The sequence below is a fragment of the Octopus bimaculoides genome, chromosome 29, assembly GCF_046866305.1.
Source record: "Octopus bimaculoides isolate indiv1 chromosome 29, ASM4686630v1, whole genome shotgun sequence".
Taxonomy (NCBI): Eukaryota; Metazoa; Mollusca; class Cephalopoda; order Octopoda; family Octopodidae; genus Octopus; species Octopus bimaculoides.
This window is the reverse complement of record NC_142956.1, coordinates 17,021,178-17,044,576: the sequence shown is the minus strand read 5'-3', so window position 1 is coordinate 17,044,576 and position 23,399 is coordinate 17,021,178. Positions and strand designations below refer to the sequence as shown.

Below are 23,399 nucleotides of genomic sequence, written 5' to 3'. Positions count from 1 at the left end.
AGTGCTGTTTACCCTCGGGCAAACGTTCCTATAGCAATTTTTATGCATTAGAAACTATTCCCTGCTTACTTGCTCTTTCTATCAAGTTCACAAACTTAGGGGAACCGTAGTCAGCATGGGCACACTGAAAATAAGATGTGGTGAGACTGCTGGAATTAAGAAAGAAATTGTAAGCATGGAAGTAAAACTTGGAATGAAAAGGCCCTAAATAACAAAGACGAAACTTCTGTTGTATATGTAGGAAAATGTCGGTAGATATTTCATACAGTGTACTGAGTGCAAGCTATGGACACACAAGTGTTTAAGTGAAATCATAAAGCAGTTAAGAGAGAAAGTGGACGTTGTTTGTGGTAGACACTGAAAAGCAATAAACAATAAAAAACACATAGGAAATAGAATATCCGACATGGCTATTCTATAGGGGCGTGTCTGGTCAAATAGGGTAATTTGATAATACAAAACAGTGAAGCAACACGACCTGGAGCAATATTAATATAGTAAGGACTTCGTGCAGTTAGCATATGCGCTGTTCAGTAGCTCCGTTCCAAGAGCCGTCTATAATGATATGTTCCTTTGTAGTCCGTCATTAGTTGTATTACTGCTATTACGAGTCTATAGGTAATGATAGAATAAGCGTTTTATCGTGCAACATAACAAGGCAGCCAGCAATAGGCGGAATTTTCCAACTCTTCACAATATATTTATACATATGCATGAAACTATTGAAAATTTCACTCCTAGAATCCAAAGAGGAGTTTAGATTTTGGCTCTTTCAGCCAAACAAAGTCTACATTCATTCGATCCATTCACATAAGGTAAGAATTTCTCCAATACTTTCCAGTTAATCTCATGCGGCGTTTCGTTATCCTTCAAAGTCCATACGTGGCTAGCGAAATTAGTAGCTTTACTTTTGCCCCTGTGTCAGAAGGAGGTTATGTGATTGGATCGACATAGTGATTTTTAAATCTGACTTCACATAATCCAATATAGGTCTTCTTATCAGTTGTATTATTATTTAGGGATGCAGTAACTTCCTGCCTCATATATGAGAGATTTAGTCGTGCTCTATTGTGCATTAAATACGGTGATATACCCCTGAGATGGCCATAGACGTTCTGTGTTTGTGTTCCACCTATACTCGTAATCCACTGTAAATGATGTTTATGGTTTGACTTTACTGATGTTACCTGCGGAATGGTGAAACTTGGATTTTACTTTGCCACACTTTGGATGTTCTGTTGCTGTTTTGTCCCGTGCGCTTCGGTATTCCTGTTTCAGGGATACCCAGTTAAATCATACTGTATGTTTATATACCGTAATGTTTTTAACTTAAATTGTCATATTTTTATACAACTTGGAAATTATGCATGTTTATAAATATTTTTAAATAAATATTTTGAACATTCTTGATATTTCTAAAGTTTAAATCGCTGTATATGCCCGTTTACTTTATTTTACCGTATTTTCACACATTTTAGAGACTGAAAACTATAAAATTATTCATTGATTCTTGAAGGAATTCAACACACACACACACACACACACACACACACACACACACACACACACACACAAACACACACACACACACACACACACACACACACACACACACACACACACACACACACATATATTAAATCTTGCGTTGGATATACGGTATTGTTCCTGTGGTCTTCCACTCTTGTGTATCCATTTTTACTATAATGTGAATTCTAGCTCGTGCTGAGCTCTTCAACTCTAGCCCGTTTTTATGTACTGTTATATTAACAATATATAATTATACAAAAATTACAGCTTATCTCTCTCTCTCTCTCTATATATATATATATACATATATATATATATATATATATATATATATATATATATATATATATATATATATATATATATATATATATATATAAGACGTGAAGGTGCATGGCTCAGTGGTTAGGGCGTCGTGAGGTTGTGAGTTAAAATCCTGGACCGGGTTGCGTGTGGTGTTCTTGAGCAAGACACTTTATTTCACGTTGCTCCAGAAATGAGTTGCGACGTCACAAGTGCCAAGCTGTATCGGCCTTTGCCTTTCCCTTGGATAACATCAGTGGTGTGGAGAGGAGAGGCTGGTCTTCCATAAACAACCTTTCCCGGACTTTTGCCCGCGTGGGTAACTTTCTCGGTGCAATCCCATGGTCAGTCATGACCGAAGGGGGTCTCAGCAGCATATATATATATATATATATATATATATATATATATATATATATATATATATATATGCGTGTGTGTGTGTGTGTGTGTGTGTGTGTGTGTGTGTGTGTGGAGGCGCAATGGCCCAGTGGTTAGGGCAGCGGAATCGCGGTCGGAGGATCGCGGTTTCGATTGCTAGCCAAGGCGTTGTGTGTGTTTATTGAGCGAAAACACCTTCACGAGGCTCCGGCAGTGGGGGCGACCCTTGTACTCTTTCGCCCCAACTTTCTCTCATTCTTTCTTCTTGTTTCTTGAGTAAAGGTACGATGGAGCTAGGTTTTAAAAGTGCGCATAAATAAATAGATAAATAAATATATATATATATATATATATATATATATATATATATATATATATATATACATGCATTCAAATGCAGACATATATATAAACAATAAATTAAATAGAGTGTTATGATTAACAATCGAATACAACCAAAATATACACATAGATATACAGACCTACACACATACATACCTATATATACATATATAAATATACATACATATTTATATACACATAAATATACATTCACACACACATATTGATACCCATAGATGCTCACATATATATCCACATATCTATGATATTTATGCGTATATACATATATATATATATATATAAATACGCACATAATCAGATGTATGTGCATGGTTTTATACGAATATATATATGCCGTCATTTACACACACACACACACACACACACACACACACACACACACACACACACATACACACACACACACACACGCATATATATATATATATATATATATATATATATATATATATATATATATATATAACCACACACAGACATATGTATATTATCTAAAATCATGCGCACAAACATTCACATGTACCCATACACAAATACAAACATACATTCACACACACATACACACACACACCTAGATGTGCATTTGTGTATACAGCTTCATACATGCATGTATGTGTTTATGTATACATACTCTTCCATGCATGTACCCGAGTTTAGATGGATATAGATACACCTGTCCGATTAAGTTACTCCTTGCGGTGTGTCTGGTCACAGCAGGCAACTTGATAAAACAATAAGACAATGAAACAACCCAACCTGATACAATATCAATACAGTCATAATTTCGTGCGCTTAGTATATGCAGTGATCAAGGGGTCTGTTCAGGCATATCGGTTCCCAGAGTGCTCTCTAAGGAAATGTTCGCTTGTAGACCGTCATTACTTGTATTGCTAATATTACGATTCTTTCGGTGTTGATAAAATAAACACTTTATCGTGCAACATTTATTCTATGCAAATTCTCGAGGCCAGTGTAGCGCTATCCAGCACTGTTGAGCGTTGGTGGTGGTGGTGCGTTTATCACTTTGAAAGCAGTATGTAAGGGCATACTGCTTTTTAAATGATGGGTACGATGGGTACAACGACCTGCACCTTAGCTCGCGATGCTACCCTAAGATATGGGACATGTGACGAAAGTGAGGGTCGCAAACGTACCTCCTCATCTCATAGGTACCAGCACAGGGAAAAAATTAAGCATGAAATCAAACCCCAACAAAATAGAAAACTTATGGAATTCCAAGTTTTGGTTGTTCCCGAAGACGTGAATTGCATACCGAATTTTTTTTTTTTCTATTTCGGAGATTGCGCGGCAGGTGCGGGTGGTGATGAAGGGTGGGAAACCCAGGTGTTATATTTGTGGCAAAATAGAACACCTTAAAGGCTGCTTTACAATGGTGTAATTGAAAGCAATGACTCGCTCTTCATCGCTGCTCCCAACGCAAAGAGGGCGGTAGCGGCACCCACCATGACAACTAGAGCCATAAAGCATACTTCCACTTGGAAAAGCGTAAAAAAGTCTTCTGACCACGCCCACCCTTACCAACAGCAACAGCAAACGATACGGAAGAATTTAAATGAAAGATCTTAGAAGACTCATAGAAAGGCCTCGAAAAAGTTTTCTTAGACATGACCGATACGTAGGGGATCTTGGATATGAACAGCAGGGAAAGAAACAGTGGAGCTCTGATATCTTTAAGCGTCTAAAGACCTTCCTAGAAATATCTCACTCCTTAGCGTTAGTGGATGAATGGAATGGGACTTTGAACCTATACAAATATTATGGGGGATTAGGAGAGATTAGGCGCATTTCCTTTTTCAGTTAGTTCCACGCGTCTTATGCTTCCGTATTCTTCATAAACTGAGTGTGTAAATGCTTTTCCATACAAATTTGCTTCCGTGTTTCAAATACTTCAACTTTTCTTTCACCTCTTAGAATGTTTGCATTGCATACTGCTCTTAGCAGTTCTTCAGTACTTTCCTTAACATACTGATTGAAACTTTTCACTACCATGCTCACATAATCCGTCACACTGATCAAACCCCTTTCTCCGTTTTTACTTTTCCTGAACAGTTTGTCTACATCTGCCATTTTCATACACAGCCTTCTACATCGTCATGATTATCCGAGCTTTTCGATCTTATCAATGTCTTGTAGTTCCTCTTTGTTCCAATTCCCAGGACCCGCCACATATTTCACAACTGATACAGCCCTTTAATTCATTACCTTTACAATGTTCCTAGAATTTAACTTAAATTTCAGTTTAATCTTGATCCGCCTGAAGTACTCCTTCGAAACGGTTTCCTTCATATCTTTCCTTTTGTTGGTATCTGATTCCAAAATTCCTAAATACTTTTATCGCTGACTTCTTCTAAACTTTGACTGAAGTCTTTGACTCTGCTTTATCCACCCCCACCTCTTCAATATCAGATAATACATTTATTCATACCAAATTCCATTCCTATGTCACAATTGAAAAAAAATCCTGTGTTCACAAATGGGCCAAGCTGATCATTTTTCCTACAAAGCTCTTAATTGTTCATATATTGTATTTGGTTAACCTCTTCCACTTCATTTCCCAAATTATATCCGGCTTTACCATGTCTCAAAACCATTGATTGAGGTTCTAGTATCAGAACAATCAGGAGTTGTGAGAGATTATCCCCCTCAAATAATCCTGTTTTGATGTTCACCGTACTTAATGGCCTACCTGCAGATGTTAACTCTGGTTTTCAGGCTGTCATATTTCTTTTTAGCCGTCTTTGTACACTTTCTACCACTCCAAATAACCACATATATTTCCCTATCCAACTATGAGGCATCATATCATAGGCCATTTTATAAGCAAGGCAGGCCACTCTTAGTCTCGTTAATCTCCTTTTTGCAGTTCCTTAATATCATCTTGTCTATTAACATCTAATCTTTTGTCCCACTTCACATTCGTTTACAACCCTTCCGCTCATCAGATAAAAATCTTTCATAATCTAAAAACGTGTACATTTCGTCAGTTATTACTCCTGTCACCATTTCCCACATGATTGGTAAATATGCTATGGGTCGGTAGTCTGACACTTCCTTATACTTTGACACATCCTTCAAGACTAAAATGGTTTTCCCATGTGCCAATCAAACTAGAACACCACCCACTCATTCATTACAGTGACGCTAGCAGTTGGTGGACCTTCCTTCATTATCATGGTCAGACACTCCACAAGTGCATGCTCGACTTGTAGAGGGCTCTATACGTCTGGTGACATTCTAGGTACCAGGCAGAGAATTTGGGGGTTTCCTTCACCAAGAACTACAGCCCTGTCAAGGAGACCGAGCTGTGGAAAAACGCCTCACAAATGGTGCCAACACACGTCCACCATCAAGAAATTGTTTCAGCTGCCACAACCTCAGGGAGTGTCTGCGTATCGGCAGCCACAGCATGCCTAGGGCCCCACGCAGAGGCTAATTCATTCGATACCTGTCAGACAGCTGGAAGCTTCTAAGTGGGTTTTCCTCTCTCTCTCTCTCTCTCTCTCTCTTCACACAACTCTTACAATGTACTAGCCCTATACAGACCTTCCTTCCGTCAAATTCTAGTCTAGTCTCTTACAAGTACTAAAGCGCGAGATTGACGTCTGAAAACATCTGGCTTCCCAGCCCCTGTTAGGGCATAAATAGTTACTATTCTGAAGGCGCTACTCCCAGTTATTCACGTGTAGTACAACGACGACGACCACCACCACGAAGGAATCGAGGTAATATGGAGCAGTTTGGTCGAAAAAAAGTTAGGTCGCTGTTGATGGTTTGGAGCGCAGGAAAGTTGGGAAGAGCTTGCGTTTCCGTGGGAGCAGGGAGCAAACATTTCCGCTGCCTATGTTATTGTGTAGTGGTTCTCAGCGTTCATGGGATTATTGTAGATGTGATTGTGGCGTTGTCAACAGAGGTCGTTTCGGTTTCTTTAATTGAGAGTAGAAAGATGTGTTTGAGGCTGTTGATAGGGACTTGGGTGGTTGTAGCAACTTCACAAAATATCTTCATGGAATCTGAAGGGAGACAAAATGTTGATGGAAAGGAAAACAACAAAAATAGCAAGTACATTACACACATACACATGCACTCGCACATATGTATAATACGTGTGAGATAGTGTGTATGTGTGAGAGAGAGTGTGTGTGTGCGATTGATGTTCAGTTTACCTTCGATTTTATCACTCAATAACTCTGTTCTCCCCATTGAATTATCATTGAATTTAGTTTTGTAAGTTTAAATATTAAACTGAAAGTGAATCAAAGATAAATTCATCTCATGGAACAGGGGACAATCTTTGTCCTTCGAAGAATGTCCAATGGGAAATAAATGACATTGAAGTTTCTGGTATTTTGTATTTTCTTATTTTACAGATTAATCCACGTCTGAAAATATGTTCCAACAATTCAAATTGACTTTTGTGTTGGTTCTCTTTATGAGATTATGTTTGGAGTCACGTGCTGCGTCAGACGTTTGCAGCATATGTAGCTGTACATATTCTCACACATACATATTTTGTTCATCTCGGGAACTGACTTCGATCCCGCAACCCATTCCGTTGAATGTTAAATATTTGTAAGTATTAGACACTTTCTACATATTTTCCACATTCCAAGTTTTAAATTCTCGTTGTTGTTGTTGTTGTTGTTGTTATTATTATTATTATTATTATTATTATTATTATTATTATTATTATTATTATTATTATTATTATTGTTGTTGTTGTTGTTGTTTTTATTATTAATTTATTGTCAGTATTTTGATTCAAGTTTTTGGTTTTTTATGTTTATTTGTGTTTCACCCCCACTGGATTCCTACAGACTCTCTACAAACTCAGCCTTCGCAAAAAAGGATCCAACGCCTAAACATATAAACGAGAAGAGGGGGCATCTTTGGGGAACCAAGTTTGATTATGAAAGTGTCTGAGCGATTGAATCTGACCACCAAGCAGATGCTGCTGGACATTGGGGTGACCCAGCTTCTGAAGTCGGAAACGAACAGACAAGCAGCGATGACCTATCCCGTCAAATGCTTTGGGTTGATTGACATTGACCAGAGATCCTGCCAAGACCACATCTATTCTCGGTTCCTTTCCATTATGTTTGCCATATGGAAATATAACTCTGAAGGTAGATTATCCAAACCTGGTGATATATGCCCCTCACAGCAGATCAGCACTTCTGCCACTTCATCTGCTGATACTAGTTTCTCACCACACTCAGCCTCCCAGTCCAATAGTAGCGGCAGTGCATCGAAGTAGCCCTTAAAGCCCGCTGTCTCAAGTATATCGCTCCTCGAAAACAGTTTGACGACGTGGTGCGGAAACACATCACACATTTGTTTGGAATCGGAGTGCACATGACGGCTGACTGAATTCTTGCTATAATGGTATGCTGTGCCTTCACTACACGGGCAAACCCAACGGTGTTTGAGCTTGCATGTTTCAGAGGACGCAATGTAGTTCGGATAATGTAACCTTTGTGTTTCGCGTCGAAGAAATGGTCGAGATCTATTATCACCGTTAGCACGCTCTTTGCTATTCTTCTCCTCTCCTATATGCCTCTTCTAATCTACTAACTAGTTTGTTTTCTATTTAAGCGATTTCCATAAATGTTCTTCTCAACTCAATTTTTTCGTTCCAGGGATTTAAGTAAAAACAATATCGAAGAAATCAAAGTCGAAACCTTCCGAAACCTTTACAGTTTAAACACTCTGTAAGTTGAATCAATCTTCTTTTATATTATTTCATTGACGATGTCTTTCTAAATCTGTAATGTCTTCCCATACTTTAATTTAAGCTCCGACACTGGTCTTTCAACAGTTGCTTTTTATTGCTTGTGAATGTCTGAATGTTTATCTGGGCTCATTTCTGAAATATAGGATATATGGAAGCGTGATACCTGAGGGGAAATATTCTTGTGTATGCATGTATATGTGTATGTGTATGAATGAGTGTATTAACTTGTGTATATATTACGTACAGTGTTTACGTCTACATAGACGCTAAATAACATACTTGAATAAGCTTTGTAGTTGTATATTTAACCCCAGATGATTCATACGCTAATATTTAAACAAATTCTTTACATGTTGTTGTCTTTGTTTTCTTCTTCTTCTCCTCCTCCTCCTCCTTCGTCCTCATCATCATCTACTTCTTCTTCTTCTTAATCTTATTCTTTTACACATACACAATCTTCAACGCCAACATCATCATCAATATCATATACTTCATCACAACAAAACCTGCGAATTCTCATCAACTTTACAATCATCAAATTTAACATCAGCCCATCATCAGCATCATAATATGACCATCAACTCCCCCACAATAATTTCTTCTCTTCTGCCACATTATCATGTTCATCACTGACCCTATCCCACCCAACATTGTCTACAACATCATCATGAGGTTCATCATGATGGTAATCTACTTTTCATCTCTTCCATCATCCAATTCTTTGCACACAAATTAGTTCCATAAATGTTCTTAACTCACTGTTATGTTCCAGGAAATTGAACTATAACAAAATTAAGAAAATCAAAGCCGGAACCTTCGGAAGTCTTTCCAGTTTAGCAACACTGTAAGTTAAATCAACCTACGTTTCTACTATTTCTTTGACCATATATTTCTATATCTGTAATGTCTTTGTACAAATGCACTTTATAGTTTGTGAATATATGTGAATGTGATTGTGGGCCCATTTCTGAGATGTAAGATCGTGATACTTGAGGGGAAACATTTAGTGCATGCTTGTATATATTTCTCTGTGTGGATGAATGGATGTGAGCGTACGTGTGTATATTACATACGGTGTTTAACTGTAGATCTATCTAAATAGCATCCCTGAATAACCCCTGTGGATGTATATTTCGCACATTTGATTATCAGTTATTCTGCACTCTTCGAAACCATTTGAATGGGGAAACAAATATGAATGTTTTTAGTGGAGATCAGAACAGTACTGGAGAAGTATTTTTCGTTGCGGACATGTGAAGTTTCGGATAGGGGCCTCAGAGGTGGTCGGCCAGATAGATGGAAGAGCATTGTAGAAAATGAAGGAGAGTATATTTTAGACTAGAAGAGAACTTTGTTTATACTATTTATGAAAATTAAGTAGTATAAAAACTGCATTATATTTGGGATGACAGTAAGCATATTGTATGACAATGCTATCTAGAAAATTAAAGGAAAAATTTTCCGGAAATTTTCTAGTTTAACAGAATAGTAATTTGGATCATTCTTGATAGTATTTCATTCCCGTCATATTTATAATCTTTAATTTCCATCCCATTCTATTGCGCTCTTTATCTTTGTCACTCTCTGCATTCTCAAACCACTTCCAGAGCTGTAAGTGAATGATTTTGAATGTTCGTCGATGTGAGTATGTTTGTGTGTTTTAGGGAGTCTTTATGTATGTATGTGTAAGTACATAAGCGTGTGTGATTGCTGAAGCAGCACATTTCATGTATGTGCATACATATGTTTATATTTTGGTTATGGCTTGTTTAATACTAGTGTTTTAACTTGTATTGAAGTTTGTACAACATTTACTGCTTTTAGATGAACGATGAATGCCACCCCTCAATCTTGTAATTGTATTGTTTAAAGCAAATTTACTCATATATAAATATATCTAACCTTCCAACTTTTGACGATTTACTTTCTTTATTTCTGTGAAAATATGTCCAGCTACATAATTGCTTCACCATCACCATCACCATCATCAAAATCATCATTACCGTAGCCTTCCTCATCGACATCATTATCTTAAACACCACCCCCACAAACATCATCATCATCATCACTATCATCATCATCTTCATCATCATCACTACCACCACCTAGCATCTTGATCAACTTGAACATTAAGTTAAAATCGTCCTCGCCCTCCAAATTATCATGCCATCACCACCAACACCACGACAACCAATGCCATCATAATTATCATCATTATAATCATCTACTCCGTCATCATCACCGTATACTTTCCTAATTTTTTTTGCATTATATTTTTATATACATTACGAACCTGTATACGTTTGTTCACGATTCACTTTTTTGTTACAGACAGTTGTATAAAAATGCAATAGATGAATTAGAAGTTGGATCTTTTCAAAATCTTCCCAATTTAAGGAATCTGTAAGTTGCATTACTTTTTTGATTCTCTTTTATTGATAATATAATTCTAAACATTTAATGTCTTTCCATGCTTTCCTTTTTTCTCTCAATCTCCTTGACGCATTACATACACTCAGTCGCATTCCCCAGGAATATGCAATTCTGTGTTAATGTCTGAAGAGGTGTGTGTGTGTGTATGATTATCAGCGTCTGGGTTTATGTATGTGTATCTGATAATTAATGAATATGATTTTGTGCATGCATATGCATATATAAATAAATCTATGTAATTCAGTATGAATGGCCGTACACCAGTGTACGACTTGTGTTTGTATATCCCTTTTTGTATATTATTTTTTATGTTTACTTCTCGATCAACGCTGATTACCATTCATGGATCTCCGTTCTAATTATATATTGTGAATTACATTACACATGTTTAAATTTTGCTCCACTTTTCAACTCAGAGTAATTCGTTTTACGCTTTTCTATATATTTATCAGTTACTCCTACCACTGGAAAGCTGCGTCTGCATAAATTTCTTCTCTGTTGGTCATTTCTTTTCCTCCTACTTTTCCTTCTCCTCGTCACCACCACATCCGCCTCCTTCATGTACCGCAACGAAAACAACGGCTGCGACAACTGCAACAGCAGCAAGACATAGTACTACTACTACTATTCATAATAATAATAACAATAATAGTAACAATAATATTAATAATTTCATTTATTAGCCACTAGTGCCGACGTATAGGGGACAATACAGTAGACGGGGATTGTGGGGCTTTCCCACAAAACTACGAGTATACAGTTACAAAAACAATAACAAAAACAGGGGTCAAGAAAAATATTACAACGAAATTTCCCCAGTAGGGGTTATGACCACCCAGGGTTTGCTCAGGTACCCCCTGATTCTGATGGTATTCGGAAGGGTAAAACTTTCCTCCTCAAATTCCCCACCCTAAAGACGCATTAGAGTAGAACCACTCAGACGGGCCAGTTTCGCTACATTCCCACACCTTTCAGCAAATGTAATGGGGGCGGGGCATCGCTTCTTTCTCTGGCCTCATATTCTTTCCAAGTGAAATCTGAAATACTTGATCCGGGTTTGGCCGAAGAGAAAAGTCTGTCTCTAGTCATGGCAACCTGCGCCAACATACAAACTCTTTTCGCTACTGCTACCGGACAGAGGAAAATTCCCTGCCCTTCCTGGCCGAAGAAAGCGACGGGTCGGTCTTCACTATGGACTCGGTCGATAGACAGATCCATCATGCACGCAACAACAACTGTTCGACATAACTTCACAAGTCAGTATTGCATGATACTGAACGAGCGTTTGCAAAACGGTTTTGTCGCTCTGTGTGCAACGACGGCAGATTCGTGTGAGAGCACCTCCGTGCCTGCAGAGTTTATCCCGGATTGGCGGTGCGCCCTGGTAGCACTGCGAAGTGAGGGATATCTGGAAGTTATTCATCAGCCCCGGGTCAAACGTCCTCAGGGACACACCGGTCAGTTCGACTTTCTTGACGCCCAGAGTCTCTCCGAGTGCGCCATCGTACTTTTTCGCCAGTAACCATCTACATAATTTGAACCGTTGGTACTCCACTGACCGATTTTTCGCACCGGTGAGTGCTTGGCAACATTCCAGATGCCACACACACACACACACTCACTCTCTCTCACTCACTCTCTCTCTCTCTCTCTCTCTCTCTCTCTCTCTCTCTCTCTCTCTCTCTCTCTCTCTGGGTTTCTTCTTGACCTAGGACTGCAGCTTAGTAAAGGAGACGAGTTGAGAAAGTACCTGTTTGCCAAACAGCAACTACACCTGTTCTCCGTTTAGGCAGAATATCTGGAGATACCGTATCCTCAGCGTGTGTCTGCGCATCATTAGCCACGGACGCCTCACCGAAAGAAACTGTCCACATGAATGTGAAAAGGAGGTGCTCCGACTTGGTGAGGTGCCAACGGGCTACAATCTTCAAAACCGTCATCTTCATCACTAACAGAGCGCATCACCATCAACATTAATATCATGTTTTCACATCACCTCGTATATCATTTGTAAGTCTTTTGGGGAATATTTTCATTTTAAAATAAAATTTTTCACCCTCAATTGATTGTTTATGTAACAATTCCTCTTCTTCTTCTTCTTCTTCTTCTTCTTCTTCTTCTTCTTCTTCTTCTTCTTCTTCTTCTTCTTCTTTTTCTTCTTCTTCTTTTTCTTCTTCTTCTTCTTCTTCTTCTTCTTCTTCTTCTTCTTCTTCTTCTTCTTCTTCTTCTTCTTCTTCTTCTCCTTTGTCTTCTTCTTAACTTCTGTTTCTTTCCCACATTCGCCAACCGAAAACATCACCACCAACACCATAACATCATCATTAACACTCGCTCCCACAATTATTTCTTCTCTTCTGCCACATCATCATACTCATCACGGCCCCATCACACCCAACATTATCTACTACATAATCATGAATTTCATCATGATGTTAATCTAGTTTTCATTTCTTCCATCATCCAATTCTTTAGACACAAATTTGTTCAATAATTGTTCTTAACTCAATGTTATTTTCCAGAACTTTGAATGATAATAAAATTGCGAAAATCAAAGCAAAAACCTTCCAGAATCTTTCCAGTTTAATAGCAATGTAAGTTGAATCGACCTACGTTTATAGTATTTCGTTGACGATATCTTTCTATACCTGTAATGTCTTTATAGAGATGCAATTTACAGTTTGTGAATGTATGTGAATGTGAGTATGAACCAAACTCTGAGATGTGAGATATATGGGAGCATGATACATGAAAGGAAACATTTGGTGCATTCATGTGTATGTCTCTGTGTATGGATGAATGGAGGTGAGTGTATTTATGTACATTACATACGGTGTTTAAGTGTAGATCGGATCTATATAACATCCTTGAATAACCCTTGTATATTTTGCACCAGATGATTCTTACCGTTATTTTTAAGAATATATTTTAACGGTTCCTGTTGCTTTGGTAGACGTTGTTGATGTTATTTTTGTTGAAGCTATTCGTCTTCTTTTTCTTCTTCTTCTTCTTCTTCTTCTTCTTCTTCTTCTTCTTCTTCTTCTTCTTCCAGTTTTTTGTCTTCATATCCTTCTACATCTTCTGATTCTTTTCCTTCTGTACTTTTCCTTCTTCCTCTTCACCTGCTATTTGTTCTCTAACTTGTTCTTCTACTTCCCTCAACCTCTTCTCCTCCTACTTTTCCTACCCCTCCATCTCCTCCTATTCATCTTCTAATTCTTATTCTCCTACTACTAACCCTAACCCTAACCATCAACCTCTTCTACATATTTTTCAACATCTTTTTCCTTGCTTGTAGTTCTATCTCATTTTTTCTCCTTAGGCATTATATTTTATATTTCATTACGAACCTCTGTACAGCTATTCACGGTTCACTTTTTTTTGTTACAGAGAGCTCCATGAAAACGATATCAATGAATTAGAAGTTGGATGTTTTCAAAATCTTCCCAGTTTAATGTATCTGTAAGTAGGATTAGTTTTTTATTTCTCTTTAATTGGCAATATAATTCTAATCATTTAATGTCTTTCCATGCTTTCTTTGTTCTCTCACTCTCCATGACGCACTATATACACTCAGTCGCTTTCCACAGGAATATACAATTCTTTGTGAATGTCTGAGAATTTATGTGTGTGTGTGTGTGTGTGTGGGGGGAGTGTGTATGTCTTTGTGTGATTATCAGTGTCAGATATAGTTGCCAGAGATCAAGGAAAAATTGCTTTCACATCGATATATCAATACCAGCAGATGAGAAAGTTTCTCTAAAAGAAATCGAGAATTTCTCAAAATACGAAGACAGGGAAATAGAGGTAACCCGAAGGTAGTGTCTAAAAACAGAGACAATTCCTATAATAGTAGGCGCATGATGGAAAATACATGACAAAAACACCAGGACTTACAAATATGTATAACATACAGAAAATGGCACTACTAGACATCGCAAACATCCTATGTAAAACACTTTCATTAAAGTAAAAATATTAGCTCATACCCAAAGCACATAGAGCTGCGCTCGAGAGTACAGTGAAAGTACGTGTTGAAAATAAGACTATTGAATAATAATAATTATAATAATGATGATGATAACGCTTTTGGTGGATGGATGGGGCAAGAGGGAACATGACAACCATCATCAACACCAAAAACCATCATCGCCAACAGAAAACATCACCACCAACATCATCACCAATACCATATTCATCATCATATTCATCACTGCCCTCATTCCACCCAACATTATTTACAACATCATCATGAAGTTCATGATGTTAATCTACTTTTCATCTCTTCCATTATCCAATTCTTTAGACACAAATTTGTTCAATAAATGTTCTTAACTCAATGTTATTTTCCAGACGTTTGTTCGATAATAAAATTGCGAAAATCAAAGCGAAAACCTTCCAGAATCTTTCCAGTTTAATAGCAATGTAAGTTGAATCAACCTACGTGTATAGTATTTCTTTGGGGATATCTTTCTAAATCTGTAATGTCTTTGTAGAGATGCAATTTACAGTTTGTGAATGTATGTGAATGTGAGTATGAGCCAAACTCTGAGATGTGAGATATATGGGAGCATGATACATGAAAGGAAACATTTGGTGCATTCATGTGTATGTCTCTGTGTATGGATGAATGGAGGTGTGTGTATGTATGTACATTACATACGGTGTTTAAGTGTAGATCGGATCTATATAACATCCTTGAATAACCCTTGTATATTTTGCACCAGATGATTCTTACCGTTATTTTTAAAAATATATTTTAACGGTTCCTGTTGTTTTGGTAGACGTTGTTGATGTTATTGTTGTTGATGAAGCTATTCTTCTTCTTCTTCTTCTTCTTCTTCTTCTTCTTCTTCTTCTTCTTCTTCTTCTTCTTCTTCTTCTTCTTCCAGTTTTTTTGTCTTCATATCCTTCTACATCTTCTGATTCTTTTCCTTCTGTACTTTTCCTTCTTCCTCTTCACCTGCTATTTGTTCTCTAACTTGTTCTTCTACTTCCCTCATCCTCTTCTCCTCCTACTTTTCCTACCCCTCCACCTCCTCCTATTCATCTTCTAATTCTTATTCTCCTACTACTAACCCTAACCCTAACCATCAACCTCTTCTACATATTTTTCAACATCTTTTTCCTTGCTTGTAGTTCTATCTCATTTTTTCTCTTTAGGCATTTTTCTCCTTAGGCATTATAATTTATATTTCATTACGAACCTCTGTACAGCTATTCACGGTTCACATTTTTTTTTGTTTCAGAGAGTTGTATAAAAATAATATCAATGAATTAGAAGTTGGATGTTTTCAAAATCTTCCCAGTTTAACGATTCTGTAAGTAGGATTATTTTTTTGATTCTCTTTAATTGGCAATATAATTCTAGTCATTTAATGTCTTTCTATGCTCTCTTTGTTCTCTCACTCTCCATGACGCACTATATACACTCAGCAAATAAAATAAGAGAATTAGACCAAAACCAGACACACAAATACTTAGGAATCAATGAACCAGATACGATACAACACACACAAATGAAAGAGAAAATAACAAATGAAAAGTATAGAAGAGTTGGATTAATACTGAACACCGAGCTCAATGCGGTAATAGGTATCATCACTTTAGCCGTTACAGTTACAATATCCTTCACTGGACTCTAAATGAACTAATAAAAATAGACAGGAAAACAAGAAAAATAATGACAGGGTTTAGGATGCATCACTCAAACTTTGTCATAGGAAGGTTATATACATAACGTATCGAAGGTGGTAGATGCCTTATACAGCTACAAATCTATTGCAAAATAACCACCATAGGACTCAAAGATATCTACTTCAGAAGAAAGGGAAACTAATACAAATAACTACAAAACACGAACAAAGCCCAAAACTATTTTTAGTCTTTAAGGAATCTGACAAATATAAAAAAGATGTCATAGTACCTAACAACTATGAAGAAAAAAAGAAAAAAAACAAAAGCTGTAAAACAACTGAAATCCAAACTAAAACTGGAGCAGCAACGGCCATGGTAATACGATGGCAAGAAAGCCCTCTCATGGCAAATACTAGATTAAATTAAACGCAAAAGAAATAGACATAGCAAAATCCCAACAATGGCTGAGAAGCTCAGGAGTCAAATCAGAGGCTCAAGGATTTTCAAATTACAGCACAAGACCAAAGCTTCTCCACCAGAAAATACCAAAAACATATAAGGAAAATAATCACAAGTAACTTTTGGAGATGCAAATGTATCAATAAAATATATTATCTCTGACTGTAACTCCTGGCTAAGAAGGAATATATTCAGAGACACGACAAATTTGGGCATCTATACACACTGGAAACTATGCCAACACTATGGAATAAGAACAGGAAAAAGATGATATATGCACACGCCAGAAAGGGACACAGAAAATGAGAATGCAGCCATACTATGGGATATGCCAATGCACACAGATAGAGAAATTAACGCCAATAGATCGGTTATAGTTGTCAGAGATCGAGGAAAAATGCTTTCAAATCGATATATCAATACCAGCAGATGAAAAAGTTTCTCTAAAAGAAATCGAGAATTTCTCAAAATACGAAGACAAGGAAATAGAGGTAACCCGAAGGTAGTGTCTAAAAACAGAAAAAAATTCCTATAATAGTAGGCGCATAATGGAAAATACATGACAATAACACCAAGACTTACAAATATGTATAACATACAGAAAATGGCACTACTAGACATCGCAAACATCCTATGTAAAACACTTTCATTAAAGTAAAAATATTAGCTCATACCCAAAGCACATAGAGCTGCGCTCGAGAGTGCAGTGAAAGTACGTGTTGAAAATACGACTATTGAATAATAATAATAATAATAATAATAATAATAATAATAATAATAATAATAATAATAATAATGATGATGATGATGATGATAACGCTTTTGGTGGATGGATGGGGCAAGAGGGAACATGACAACCATCATCAACACCAAAAACATCATCGCCAACAGAAAACATCACCATCAACATCATCACCAATACCATATTCATCATCATATTCATCACTGCCCTCATTCCACCCAACATTATTTACAACATCATCATGAAGTTCATGATGTTAATCTACTTTTCATCTCTTCCATTATCCAATTCTTTAGACACAAATTTGTTCCATAAATCTTCTCAACTCAATGTTATTTTCCAGACATTTGGTCGATAATAAAATTGCGAAAATCAAAGCAGGAACTTTCCGAAATCTTCCCCGTTTAGGATTGCTGTAAGTTGAATCAACCTACTTTTATAGTATTTCTTTGACGATATCTTTCTAAATCTGTAATGTCTTTCTATAGACACAATTTATAGCTTGTCACCTTCATCTCCTTCACTAACTTTTTCTGTTTCTTTTCCTGTCTGTAGTTCTAGTTCTTCCTCTTCTCCTGCTATTTATTTTCACACTTTTGTATCTTCCCATAAAAATATACCATTTTCAAATGCATGAACTAAAGGTTGGAGTGAGACGGGATGAATTACCTGCATCACCTTGCTATAAAAGAAGGTAGTAATTTTACTATACCTTTATTCTTAGTGGAAATTTTGAAGAAAGCATTTCGATTTTAACAGTTATTATTTTTCAAAACTATAATGGAAGTGACAAGGAGCATATTCGGCATATACTTCTTTATATGTTCAATACAGGCAACAACGCAAAGGAAAGTGCTATGAATAATAATACACTGCATGGGTGTCGGTCAATAAGCGTAAGCCAGTGTCAATGCGGGTAACTACAATTCCGAGCCTGAGACTACAGCCTAGAGGACTAGCCTCGTCATGGAAGATCTGTAGAGATCGACGAGAATGTTCTGTAAAACCGGTAGAACAAAATTCCATCGTATCTGTTGAGGAACTACCAGAGAAACTTACATTTGGCCATTCAACCATTCATCGACATCTGTGTGCCAGTGGAAAAGTCCGCAAATTGGGTTAATGGGTTCCTCACAAACTTCCCGAGACTAATCTTGCGCAGACAGCGAATGTTTTTCTTTGCTGTCAAATCCTACGAAAGAGCCATTTTGGACCGAGTAAGTTACTGGTGACGAGAAATAGATTCTCTAGAAGAATGTCAAGCGCCGAAGACAATGGTTAGGAAAAGGAGAAATACCGACAGGCCAGGCTGAAGAAAGTCTTCACCCACTTAAGGTGTTACAATTTGCTTGGTGGTACATGAGTATTCTGGTCCACTTTGTACAAAAGATAACAAAGGATATCTACTGCGAGCAGCTTGAACGGCGTCAGTCAGCTCTTATAGAAAAATGACCATCTTTCTTATCAAGACGAATGAGGTTCTTCGATCAGAATGATGCTCGGCAACATACGCGAGGATGACATTCCGAACGCTTGCCCAGTCTGAATGGGAAGCGACGCCCCAAGCACCATATTTGCCGGACATTTACACATCTGATTATCAGTCATTGTGCAGTTTTCAAAATCATTTCAATGGAAAAATATGAATTTTGTAGACGATTTCAGAACAGTACTGAGGAGTATTTTTCGTTAGGGACAAGTGAAGTTTGGAAGAGGAGCTTTGGAAGTCTACCAGATAGATGTAAGTGCATTGTAGAAAATGAAGGAGAGTATATTTTAAATCAAAAAAGAACTTTGTTTATCTTAATTTTGAAAATGAAAGAAGTATAAAAAAACGCATTATTTATTGGGTGACTCCATACATATTCTTCTCAAATTAATTTTTTCTTTTTCCAGAACTTTGTATAACAATGCTATCAAGGAAACTGAAGTAGGAATTGTCCAGAAATTTTCTGGTTTGACAGAATTCTAATTTAGATCATTCGTCATAGTATTTCATTGTAGTCACATTTATAATATTTAATTACCATTCCATTAAATAGTAATCTTTCTCCTTGTCACTCTCTGCGTTCGCACTCTCTCAACAGAGATGTATGTGATTGTTTTTGAATGTCTGTCAATGTGAGTGTATGTGACTGTTTGTGAGTCCTTATGTGTGTGTATATGTACATACGACTATGTGACTGTTCAAGCAGCATATTTTATGTATGTATATACATATGTTTATGTTGTGTGCATGAGTGGTTCTATACAAGCGTCGCAACGTGTAATCATGTCTGCATGACATTTACTGCGTTTAGCTCTGGATCAACGTTGAATGCCACTCATGAATCTTCTAATTCTATTTTTAAAGCAAATTTACTCATATGTAAATATCTCTCACCTTTAAACTCTTAATCATTTACTTTGTTTATTTCAATGAAAATATTTCCAGCTACATAACTTCTTTACCATTACTATCATCAAAATCATCATTGCCATAGCTTTCTTCATCAGCGTAATTTATATCAACACCACCACTACTATCATCATCATCAATATCATCATGATCCTCATCATCATCACATTCATCATCATCATCATCATCATTGTGATCTACCCCGTCATCATCAGCGTCGCTTTCCTAAATTTGTTGGCATATTTTAGGCATTATATTTTTTGGTTACAGAACTTTGAATAAAAATGCTATCAATGAATTAGAAGTTGGATCTTTTCAAAATCTTCCCAGGTTAATGATTCTGTAAGTTACATTAATTGTTTGATTCTCTTTTATTGATAATATAATTCTAAACATTTAATGTCTTTCTATGCTTTCTTTTTAACTCAATCTCCTTGACGCACTATATACACTCAGTCGCTTTCCACAGGAATATACAATTTTTTGGGAATGTCTGAGAAGGTGTGAGCGTGTGTGGGTGCGTGTGTGCGTGTGTGTGAGTGTGTGTGAATAGCAGTGACTGTGTTTATGAATGAGTTTCTGATAATTAATGCATATAATTTTGTCAATCTGTGTCTTTCATTTTGTATATTATCTATTGTTTACTTCTTATTTCTTTATTGCCCACAAGGGGCTAAACATAGAGGGGACAAACAAGGACAGACAAAGGGATTAAGTCGATTATATCTACCCCAGTGCGTAACTGGTACTTAATTTATCGACCCCGAAAGGATGAAAGGCAAAGTCGACCTCGGCGGAATTTGAACTCAGAACGTAACGGCGGACGAAATACCGCTAAGCATTTCGTCCGGCGTGCTAACGTTTCTGCTAGCTCGCCGCCTTGTTTACTTTTTGATCAACGCTGATTACCTTTCATGGCTCTCCATTCTAATTATATATTGTGAATTGCAGTATTCATGTCTAAATTTTGTTACACTCCTCAGGTGTTTTTCGATGTTATTATAACATTGTAATATACCTTAGGAATGAGATCCCAGGTTCGAAATTTACCCAAGATACCTGTCGAAGTCTGGAGGGTATATCAACTGAAAGGTTGTGTTAACAACAAACAAGATGAGAACAGATATCCGTCAAATGTAAATAATGTAAACAATGTACATAATTCCTCATCTCTTAAATATAGAACTGTATTATCTAATCAGTATGGAGCCGACATTAGACTTCAATGGAAACATATAGAGTAACTCCATCAAAAATTAGCTCGTCTTTCAAACCATCTAGTTTTGCTGTGTAGATGTAGTTTGGAAGAGGAGCCTTCGAAGTCTACCAGATACACAATCTTCAATGCAATCATCATCATCATCATCATCATCATCATGATCTTCATCATCTTCATCTTCATCGTGGACATTTTACATCCTCTTCAGGAAGGTTTTGTCCTTAATCTAGATCTCGCCCCACTTCATCCGGTAGTATTTTTCCCATTCCTGTTCCTTCCAAACCTGTTAAACTTGTAGCTTTTGTCCTGCTTCTTCTTTTCCGTCTCCTCTTACTACGCTCTTCTGGAGGCGCAATGACTCAGTGGTTAGGGCAACGGACTCGCAATCATAGGATCGCGGTTTCGATTCCCAGACCGGGCATTGTGCGTGTTTATTGAGCGAAAACACCTAAAGCTCCATGAGGCTCCGGCAGGGGATGGTGGCGAACGCTGCTGTACTGTACAACTTTCTCTCACTCTTACTTCCTGTTTCTGTTATGCCTGTAATTCAAAGGGTCAGCCTTGTCACACTCTGTGTCACGCTGAATATCCCCGAGAACTACGTTAAGGGTACACGTGTCTGTGGAGTACTCAGCCACTTGAACGTTAATTTCACGAGCAGACTCTTCCGTTGATCGGATCAACTGGAACCCTCGACGTCGTAAGCGACGGAGTGCCAACAACAACAAACCTTTCCTCTCCAACACCAAGTTATTGTTTAACCATACTACTTTACATTTTATCATAAAACACTTCTATACATTTTCTAATCATCTAATATCTTATTTTATAGACATTTCAGTCATAATATTTTACAATAAATTTCGTTTTTAAAATTTTGTTACAGATATTTGAATCAAAATAGAATTGAGAAAATACAAGCAGAATCCTTTGATGGTCTGACCAGCTTAATATATCTGTAAGCTGCATACATCTTGTTGATAATATTTCATTGACAAACTATTACTAAATATTTAAAACCATCCCATTTTCTTTCGCATCCCGTCCTGATCTCAATCCCTTGTGATAGAAATGTGTGACTTTTTGTGAGTTTCTCTACATATGTGTGCGTGCGAGTGTCCCCCTATCCACAACCTCTTCATTATATCCACCTATACCACCACGGCCACCTCCATCACCATCCTTCTCATCCGCTTCATTCTCTTATTCTCAATATTACAATTCTCATCTACTTTCTTTCTCCTACATCAAGTAATTGTTTAACAATATTTTACAGTTTATCACAAAATACTTCATCTTATTTTGTAAACATTTCGCTAATAATGATATATTTTACAATATAATGTTCCTTTCTAAGTTGTCATATCACCCAATATTTTATGTTACAAATATTTGAATAACAATAAAATTGGCAAAATTCCAGTTGGAACTTTCGATGATCTGCTCCGTTTAGAGAAAATGTAAGTTGACTAAGTCTTGTTGAAAATATTTCATTTTAACGTATTAATAAGTATTTCATATCTTCCCATTCTGTATCGCGCGATGCCCTTGTTTGTCATTACATTCTCAATCTCCTCAGATAGAAATGTGTGTTTGTTTGTGAATGCCTTCAAATAAGAGTGTCTGTGAGTGAGTCTGAATATAAATGTGTATTGGCTCGTAGAGCATCTTGTGTATAAAGATAGCTAGAAAGATAAACAAAGTAAATGGCATATAGATAGAAATAGAAACAAAAATCGATTCACTCACACAAAAAGATACAGACATGCATACACACACGCACACGCACACACACACAAACACACACACACACACACACACACACACACACACACATATATATATATATATATATATATATATATATATATATATATATATATATATATATGAGAGTATTGTAGTTCGCTTGAAGCATTGTGTATTGTTTGTAAAGAATAAAAAGTTTAGAATGGTATAACAATGTACTATAGAACAAAAAATGGACTATATACCTGTTGTAACTTGGTTATCTATAGTCCGATGATATTTCGGAATTACAATTCCTTCTCCAGATCTTATTTGCTGGAGTCTCTGCTATAAACTTTATAGCAGAGACTCCAGCAAATAAGATCTGGAGAAGGAATTGTAATTCCGAAATATCATTGGACTATAGATAACCAAATTACAACAGGTATATAGTCCA

General features: G+C 36.9%; 1 protein-coding gene across 4 annotated transcripts in view; it reads left to right on the top strand.

The window, feature by feature from the left end:
- LOC106883702 (uncharacterized) overlaps positions 1–23,399 on the top strand; it is a 100,903-nt gene that overhangs the window by 13,503 nt on the left and 64,001 nt on the right. For 3 of the 4 annotated variants that reach the window (XM_089344903.1, XM_089344905.1, XM_089344904.1), the window contains 11 exons: positions 6,966–7,167; positions 8,235–8,306; positions 9,102–9,173; positions 10,661–10,732; positions 13,282–13,353; positions 14,150–14,221; positions 15,113–15,184; positions 16,009–16,080; positions 17,941–18,012; positions 20,266–20,337; positions 22,101–22,172. In XM_089344903.1, coding sequence (XP_089201029.1) covers positions 6,986–7,167; positions 8,235–8,306; positions 9,102–9,173; positions 10,661–10,732; positions 13,282–13,353; positions 14,150–14,221; positions 15,113–15,184; positions 16,009–16,080; positions 17,941–18,012; positions 20,266–20,337; positions 22,101–22,172 — 902 coding nt within the window. In that variant the 5' untranslated portion in view covers positions 6,966–6,985. Of the gene's footprint in view, positions 1–491; positions 816–6,965; positions 7,168–8,234; positions 8,307–9,101; positions 9,174–10,660; positions 10,733–13,281; positions 13,354–14,149; positions 14,222–15,112; positions 15,185–16,008; positions 16,081–17,940; positions 18,013–20,265; positions 20,338–22,100; positions 22,173–23,399 lie in introns of those variants that run through there. The other variant, XM_089344902.1, reaches the window with a different exon arrangement.